Here is a 9,367-nt window from a genome sequence, read left to right as displayed (position 1 = left end):
TATCAGGAACTCCAGTTCCAGGAGATCAAATGCCCTCTTCTCACTTCCAAGGGTGCCAGAGACACACACACATGCAGGTAAAACACTCATACCTAAAAAAAAAAAAAAAAAAAAAAAAAAAAAAAAAGTAGAAAGTTTCTTTCAAATGATGCTTTAAAAAAAAAAATGCAACTATTGACTTAGGATTACACCAAGAGCTTTAATTTTTCTAACTTTCTACCTTCATTCTCTCAAGAGCTTCCTGTCAACCACTTCAAACTACAGCACCTGAAGGAAACGGAGGAAGGCTTTACTAGTGCCAACAGATAGTGGATTCGAATGCTCTGCCAAAATTACTAACCTTTGTCCTCACTAGCAGAATCAAATAAAACAGCCCAGATCCATGGTTGGAACAGAAAGAGCAAGCCAATAGAATTTGCTGAATACTGAAAATACTTTAGTTCTCTTACCGGTCCGCTATTGCTTTGGCCATAAAGTAATCTTCAGCAATGTACTGAGCAAAGGCTATAAGCCCTCCTGCCTGATCTAGCACATCCTTCCTCATCAAACAAGACATTCCCGTCACACATTTGAAGCCAGTCACATTGGCAGAGATATAGGATCTTGGGTGTGAAGTTCCAAAATATACCTGCCCAAGAAAACACAGATAGACATAATCAATTAGGTTTTAATGTTAAAACTATGAAGCCTGCCAACTTTCCCCAATGCTTTCTGTTAAATACAAGTGATTGTCCTGACGTGCTGAAGGAGAAGCATACCTCTGCGCCACTGTAGTTCGGGCAGTGGTTTGTCTGGCTGACTACTCAGCTATTAGCAGTACCAAGAAATATTTACCTTGAGAGTGAAAAGCATATTCCCTGGCCAGCAACCACTAGCTTTTCTAAAATCAATAGATTAAAAGATAACTCCAGCCGGGTGTGGTGGCGCACGCCTTTAATCCCAGCACTTGGAAGGCAGAGGCAGGTGGGTTTCTGAGTTCGAGGCCAGCCTGGTCTACAAAGTGAGTTCCAGGACAGCCAGGGCTACACAGAGAAACCCTGTCTCAAAAAACCAAAACCAACCAACCAAACAAACAAACAAAAACTCCAAATAAAATGGAATTTATATATAAAAGAGTATTAACAGGTATATAAATTATTAATGAAATTTAGTGTCTCCTGATTTTACAACATTTGGTGGCGTGTGTGTGTGTGTATGTGTACAAGTATCTATGCATATACACAGAGCATGTATAGGTGATACCAATGTTTAGGAAAATTTTATTTCTTCTTAAAATTGTTTTAAATTCTGTATATTCATGTAAGTCTACGGGGGTAATGTACATCTGAATGAGGTTCTGTAGGTTGGAAGGTCAGGATCCTCTGGAGATGCAGTTATAGGTACTGTAAGCCGCCCATTTTAGGTGCTGAGAACCCAATTCTGGTCCTCTCTGGAAGAACATAACTCACTCTAACTGCTGAGCCATCGCTCCAGCCCCTAATTTCTGACTGTTCCTTCTCTGTGACACTTGACGAACTGACTACCACCCTACTTGTTAGACCCTTGTTAAAGCCCTATTTACTATCTATATCTCAGATCTGTTGCCTTTTCTAGTTACAAGAACAGAGCAGCAGGCTTCCTCCATTGCAGTTATTCACATGGAGCAGAGCAATAGAATTTTACAAGGCAGCTAAGACATGATTCTTGCTACCTACACTCTTCAGACTTCACTGAAGCAATGGAGCTTTCTGTGACTGAACCAAACCTAAGTTCTAGAGCAGAAGCATCCGTCTTAACCCGTGAGCAGTTAACCGAGGCCGCAGCACTATGTGGGACTAGAGTTCACTTGAAGGTTCCTTTATCATGCAGAAAGAGTCTTCTGGTTGTATCTCCATTCATTCTACGTATAGTAGACTGGGTGCATTCTGGGAAATGCCCTTCACTGATACAGACATCTATGTGCATGTTTCTAAGGTAAAAGCACATGATGGTATTCTATTTTAGAACAGTTACCTGTAGCTCGTTTTACCAACCAGATAACTCAAGATTTTAAGACTAACAATCTCTTCCAGTGAGAGAAATATTTCCCAAGGCTGTGTTAAGAAAGAGACCATGAGCTGGGCGGTGGTGGAGAAATGGATCAGCTAGCAAAGTGACGGTCACAAAAACATGATGATCTGAGTTACATACCCAGCACACACATAAAAGAAGCTGGACGGGCCGGGCATGGTGGCGCACGCCTTTAATCCCAACACTGGGGAGGCAGAGGCAGGCGGATTTCTGAGTTCGAGGTCAGCCTGGTCTACAAAGTGAGTTCCAGGACAGCCAGGGATACACTGAGAAACCCTGTCTCGAAACCCCCCCTCCCCAAAAAAAAGAAGCTGGACGTGATGTGCACCTACAATCCCAGACTGTGGAAACTCGTGCTGAGCTTGCAGGCCAGCCAAGCCAGTCCAGTCTAGAAGCTTCAAAGTTCAGTGAGAGACGCAAAAACATGGCTCAAAATACAGGCTGGCAAGTGACTGAGAAAGAAATACGATATCAACCTCTGACCTTCCTACATACACGCACCCTCATCCTCCTACATACATGAGCACACATATACGATGCATAAGAGGAGAGAGAGGAGAGAGAGAGAGAGAGATATTAAGTTGCCAAAGGTCAAATCAAAGTCCTAACACAAATGTGCCTTCACCCTCTTAGATCTGTGGCAATTAGAAGAATCAAGAAAATATACAGATGTACAATGTGCTGAAGAGGAAGTGGATAAATATCAAAACTTATACCAAGAGCCTTTCCCTTGGGACAAAGACAAGTGTTGCTTTCTGTTTAACAGTCTAGGATAAGATATGACTTTAATGAAGCTTTACTATGGGAAATGCTTATGAAGGCAAAACCAAAACCAGCCACACGTGCCCTGAGTGATCAAAGAGAAGTGAGTCTCCACTGTCCCTAGTCAGTGCAGACAGAGGTAGGCCTCCCTTTGGGTGCTGGGGTAGGTAGTGCGCCTCTTCTGTGTCTCCACGAGCTTTTCATTCCCTACATGGTAAGAGCTTGACAATAACCTTGAAGAGAAACGGTTGAAAATGTAGCCCAGTGGTGAAAAGCCTGTTTAGTGTGGTTAAGAACCAGAACTTACAAAAAACAAAACAAAAACCAAAAAAAACCTACAAAAACGTGAAGGGGGCGGGGGAGCAGTAGAGGCAGGAAGACAGGAGAGAGAGTAGAGAGAGCCAACAAAATTATGTATTTCATTCTGCCATAAAGGAATCCAGAGCTTTGTATATTAATTTCAAAAAAGAAAATATGTTTCTTTTTTGTTCTTGTTTTGTTTTGTTTTGTAGAAAATATGTTTCTCAAGATATTTAAAAAGGGAATCAAGGGTTTTTTCTTTTAAATAGGACTTGCATGAACTTTTTTTTTTTTCCTAAATACTTTACAATATGTCATCAGGTAGCTTTCAGTTGAACAGAACATTACAGAAGACAATAGTCTGGAGTGAACATCTAGAATTCAGTGAAGATGCTATGTGTCCAGCTGGGGACAGGGCCACCAGACAACCCCTATGCGCAGCCACAGGGTGGGGGTAGCTCAGCAGTAAGTGACCCCAAGGACCTGAGAACTTCCTCCTAGGAACAAGGGTGCTCTCAGCAGGGTCCCACACCAGGCAGCAGAGCTGAGGTCAGGTAACCAGGTCTGAGGGAGGAGCTGCTGTGACAAGCACATTTTGTAAGCCCTGCACTTACCTGTTCTAAGGTGGCAGCAAAGCCTTGTCTGTCCGCTACGTACGGCAGCCCGTGGACCAACCCCACTTTCTCTGTCATCTGATTCACCATGTCAGTTAATGTGTCTGGGATGACTAAAATTTAGTGGAAAAAAAAGGGGAGAACAGAGAAAGGGAAAAAAAGAGAGAGAATTTTAGAAAATGTCCATTAATGTAATTAAGAACATTTGGAGCCGGGCGTGGTGGCGCACGCCTTTAATCCCAGCACTTGGGAGGCAGAGGCAGGCGGATTTCTGAGTTCGAGGCCAGCCTGGTCTACAGAGTGAGTTCCAGGACAGCCAGGGCTATACAGAGAAACCCTGTCTCAAAAAACCAAAAAAAAAAAAGAACATTTGGATTTAATATCAATCACTAATTCTGAGAATATAAAACTTCAAAAACCTACACATTTTTAGCCCAGGAGAGAAACTTCTTGGTATAACCATCTAAATAAATGTTTTAAAATACATGAAAATGCTTATTAATAAATTTACATATTTTAGGAAACATGAGCTCGTTGATTTGACTCTTTTGGTAGAATAGTGTATTACAGAAGCGCAAAGGCTACAAAGTGGCCAACAATGAAGGAATGTTACACTGGGGAAGGGCTGCAGGCCAGACAGTGGCTGTCACTATGTTTTTAATGGTTAAGATTTTCTCTTCAAAATGCAAAGGTTTTAATACATGTACCATCTAGGTTTGGTTAAAAAAAATTAAAATCTTACCACATACACCTAACATATACCATACACGATGATGGAGTAAATTATTATTGGGCAAACCACAGACTGATAAATAACATATTTTCAGGATGTTCTTGGCATTCTATCGTCAAATGAACAGTTTTATAAAACAGAACAAACCTCACCTCTTATTCCGCTATCACAAATCCATATGAGATCATATTTTGCAACTTCATATGCTGGCATCAAATTATTAATTTTAGGATTAATGCCAACCTTTTTGCCACCTAAAAATGCAAAGGTGAAACAGTAAGACATTCCTCGCCACAAATCAGTGTTAAGGATGCATGCTAATTAATTTGATTTAGCCATGCCAAATACATATTTTAAAGCATCATGCTACATAATATCATAAACACATTTTATTTAGTGGTAGGGAAAAAATGCAGACAAAACCAACAAACAAAAAAGTCCACAGGACTCATTTTGAAGTGACCCTAGTTACAACAATAGGAGAAACTGACTATCAGAGTAGAGCACAGGTCACACTCACTTTTTAACAGAGAAAAGACCACCATTGAAAACAATACGGGAACCACAGGGAGGGGCAGCTAAAACTCAGGGCCATTTGAAGGGCTGTATGGAAACCCAATACAGAAGAAGCTTGGGCAGATGGATAGGTATATGAAAGAAATCACCAAGTTAACTGGAGCCAAAGCCCGAGCAGACATCTCTCGCCACCAGGTGAAACCTCAAATGCTGGGACTGGGGTACATCTAGTCAAGTGGCCAACGGGGCTCCATGAAATCCCCCAACAACCTAGGTTACTGCACGGCTATTAGTTGCTCCCCACAAACTGCAGAGGAGGCCCCACTGTTGAAGACACCACCTATGTAATTCACTAAACATGAAGAAGTCAAGGCCTACCTAGAGCCTCCACCTGCACTGGTTAGTGTTCACAGTACTGGAAGTTACTCAGAGAACGCCCAGAGGCAAACACTGGCCTGCAAGGTGCGCTGGTGGAAAGTAACCAACAAGTATCTGATTGTAACCAAAGCACACTCTATAAGATGGAATCCCCACCCAGCACTGCTAAGGTGGCCACCAGCCCAACATCAGACAGACCATGGACAGAGGCAAGATCAAAATAGAAAAGGAAAAAGAAATCATTAGACAACAGCCACTACTTCTACTCACACCTGACTCCTGAGTAAGATAGTATTTTTGCGTGTGCCATTTGGTAACCGAGACCTTTTTTTTTTTTCATAACTTTCCTTGATAGAACAGAAATATCTTTCAGCCCTCCAGAAAACACACTCAAAGCAAGCATGCTGCCTAACTTTACCGAGAGCCTTGTACCCTAATCTAGAGTTTATGTGCAAGAAGATTTACTGCAATTTAAAACTAACAAAGTAAAATGGCTAACATAGACTTGGTTACTTACCTATAAATAGTCTAGCATCGACATTTGGGTATTTTCCAAGCAGTTTCTTACATACATCGATGGCTGGATCATCATGATCTTGTACACAAAGGAGTACTTCATACTAGTCAAAAGAAGAGAGTAACATTAGGAAACACTGTCAGTATTTCTAGAGTGATCAAAAACTAGATGAAAGAAAAACAAAGTAACTGTGTACGCAAGGTTTAAGGTTTAGGGAGGAGTCCGAAGGGACGTAGCTGCTTATGCAAGTGCTGCTTGGGCAGAGACAGCTTCTCCGTCCGGGCCACGGACCTGCCTGCCAGCAGCAGAGCCTGCAGTTGACATCCACCAATTCTCTGACGGGCCCTGTCCCACTGACAACCTGCATATCAAGTCTCTTCAACCTGCACCACTTAGCATGCACTCAAAGCTTCCAGGACGTGCAGGAGTGTAAAAAGCTACACTGAAAAGGAGCAAAACCAAGCACACTCCTTCTTCTCCAGAAACTCTGCCTGGGATCCAGCCTTGCTTCAGGAAGGAGCTACAAATGGTAAATATATCCCATAAAGGACAAAATGTGATTACATTTCTTTTATTCTTTTTATTTTTGGTTTTTCGAGACAGGGTTTCTAGCCCTGGCTGTCCTGGAACTCACTCTGTAGACCAGGCTGGCCTCGAACTCAGAAATTCGCCTGCCTCTGCCTCCCAAGTGCTGGGATTAAAGGCGTGCGCCACCATGCCCGGCCATTTCTTTTATTCTTAATTTTATTTTACTGTTTAAAATTTTTTAAATAAAATAACATTTGAGTGAACATTTACTACCATGAAAAGCATGCTTCACTGACCTCATAGGTATGAAAACATCCGCAATTTCATTTTGCTCAATGCTATGTTTAGTTAGAAAGGCATCTCTGAAAGCTTTGAAACGGCCCTGCCAAAACCGTCCAGTAACTTCGGAAGTGCTTAAATCACAGGGACTGACTCAAGCCACGGAAAAGCCCATCCTGCTGTACTTACTTCTATTGATGAATATATAAAAGCAAAAAGCAGAAACAAAATACTCATAATGCCTTCAGCATGCATCTTACCTCACCAAAATACTGGCAGAAAAGAAATCTGTGGTTGGACACAAGAGAACCAGGGCTGAAGTCAAGAAAGGTTTCGTCAATAAGGTGGGGATTTAATAATAATTAAGCAGATGGTGAAAACGGAGGGGGGCGGCGGGGGCACGTTCTCATGATCTCTACCACTTACTATTTCATCCAGTATCCACTTCAGTGATGACTGATCAAGTGCTACTCAAGAAGGCTTCAGCCAGTCATACAGTCAGTCATCTGGCCTCAAAAGATCAGACAGAAGTCTGAGAGAGCAAAGGGTGCCGATCCTACCACACCCGACACTTCCCAGAGGGCTGAGTCTACAAGCAGCCCTGATGTCTCACAACACTTAGTGCAGGAAGACTGTGTCCTTAATAATGGCGATTAGAAAGACTAAGTGACTAAAAAGGGCAAAATCACAGCTAGCTTTCTTCCTATCTACTAAACTACGCAGCCAGGCACCCTAGAGAGTTCCTTAATGCTTTTATAATATGTACTGCTCGACAGGTGTGAACAGCCAGGTGGAAGAGGAAAGTGCTTCTAATTCTAAGCCCGATGACACACAGGCGGAAAAGGCTTATTGGGGCTTCCTACCCAAGCAAGACAGAACTTTAAAATGTAATAGTAAAATACACTCAATGAGAAGAAAAAAGATAAACCGAGTCACAAAAAGAAAATCAAATTTTCACCGTGTATCTCTCGTGTATCTCTCTGTGTAAAATGTGTCTGCGCATTTTATTGACGCCATAAAAGTCTGATTTTCCCGAGTCGGAGTTAAGGGCAGTTGTGAGCTGCCTGATGCCAGGAATTAAATTCCGGTCTTCCGCAAGCAAGAATAGTCTGCTCGCGCAACTGCTGCTCGAGTTGCCCTCTAGTTCCATACCAAAAGGTTTTCAAGGGGGTACAGACATCATCTTTATTTCATCACAAGGCTTAAAAGCTTCCAATTGTGAATATACCTTTCAAACTTAATCCCAAAATTAAAAACAAAAATGACTTAATTAGCCACCCTGCAAAGAAAACTCAATTCTCATTATCCAGGAGCAGGCACTTAAGACAGGTTTTAAAAAAAAAGAAAAGAAGAATTCTAGCAAACTGAAGAAAGAACCACCCTTAAGTGTATTCTGAAGCATCATACGGTAATGAGGCGTCACCTCTGTGTGTTCATGGTCTGTGATGGAACCATTTTACTTGCTAAGATTCTCTACAGTGAAGCAGTTAAATCCCTCCAATTATAACTGGCTAAGCACTAGATGTGGTAAAAGCTTTCCTAGCTAATAATACACAGAGTAACTTTTTGGGTGTTTTTTAATATTCTAAAAGACTAGACATATATACATAGTAAAAACACAGTACATATTGAAAATATATCTTTACGATATTTTTAGAAAAGCTGATTTTCTAAATCTTCAGGAGATGGACAAGCTGGTGAAGTACTGAAACTGCTGAAACTGCGCGATACGGATCTAGACGACAGCTGGGGAGGGAGAAGGCAGCCCAGCGCCCGCCCGCGGGGCTGCAATCAATCACTTTCTCCTTCTCTTTTCAAACCGTGAACTGTGCAAAGGGGAAGAAAGGCAAGACCGGGAACTACAAAAACCCTTTCCAAAGTAAGAATACTTAGTCCTTTGATATTCAAGAACGTAACACTTGAAATTGCAGTACATGGAATGTAAATTTAGATGTAAATTTAGATGCATAAATAACAATGTAAAAGTGTGTGAGAAAGTCTCCTCATTGACTCAGACCTGCAGACATTAGGGACAACACAAACCTATAGTCTATAGTCAAGAGGTCAAAACGCCATTCAGAACAGAATTCCGAGGGTGGTTCTGGGAGCGGAAGCCAGGGTCCTGCACATGCTAAGCACACACTCTTATTACCAAGCTATGCCCTAAGTCATGAAATGTGTTTTAATGTATGAAATAATAAATAATACCACATATCAAGCAAAAATACCCACCCACCACCACCACTTCTGGCCCCCAATTGCTTCATAGACCAATACTGGCCTCAAATTCCCTATGTACCAGGAACCTGTCTGTCCATTCACACCTCTATGTGTAGCCTGGTGATGGACGGATCCCAGAGCTTCATGCATGCCAGGCATGTGCCCTACTGGGGTACATTCCACTCTTCAAGTACAAATATTTTAAGTTACTATTTATAAAGAACTACTTACACACCAGGTTTTACAGAAAACATTATTTGAATTACAACAGAATATACATTCTGTAACAAACTGGACTTAAGACCTAATGTCCCTACGACAGTTGCTGGCCCAGGGCAGGTGACAAGTTCATTTGTTAATTCATTTGTGTAACTTCTGAGAAAAAGAACACGCAAAGAAGGATTTTAAAGAAAACACCTCTGAACTCAAAGCTTTAAAGGGTATTTGAATATTTGTTTTTTTTTTTTTTTT

At 41.6% G+C, this 9,367-nt stretch overlaps 1 protein-coding gene across 1 annotated transcript in view; it reads right to left on the bottom strand.

Moving 5' to 3' along the window:
- The window catches only part of Ugcg (UDP-glucose ceramide glucosyltransferase), a 33,758-nt gene that overhangs the window by 5,125 nt on the left and 19,266 nt on the right, over nt 1-9,367 (bottom strand). The window contains exons 3-6 of the mRNA XM_021159886.2: nt 5,870-5,972; nt 4,611-4,712; nt 3,726-3,838; nt 450-628 (exon numbers count right to left, since the gene is read on the bottom strand). Coding sequence (XP_021015545.1) covers nt 450-628; nt 3,726-3,838; nt 4,611-4,712; nt 5,870-5,972 — 497 coding nt within the window. The remainder of the gene's footprint in view (nt 1-449; nt 629-3,725; nt 3,839-4,610; nt 4,713-5,869; nt 5,973-9,367) is intronic.

The sequence above is a fragment of the Mus caroli genome, chromosome 4 (genome assembly GCF_900094665.2).
Source record: "Mus caroli chromosome 4, CAROLI_EIJ_v1.1, whole genome shotgun sequence".
Classification (NCBI taxonomy): domain Eukaryota; kingdom Metazoa; phylum Chordata; class Mammalia; order Rodentia; family Muridae; genus Mus; species Mus caroli.
Note: the sequence above shows the minus strand (reverse complement) of the source record. Positions and strands in the feature narration are given on the sequence as shown.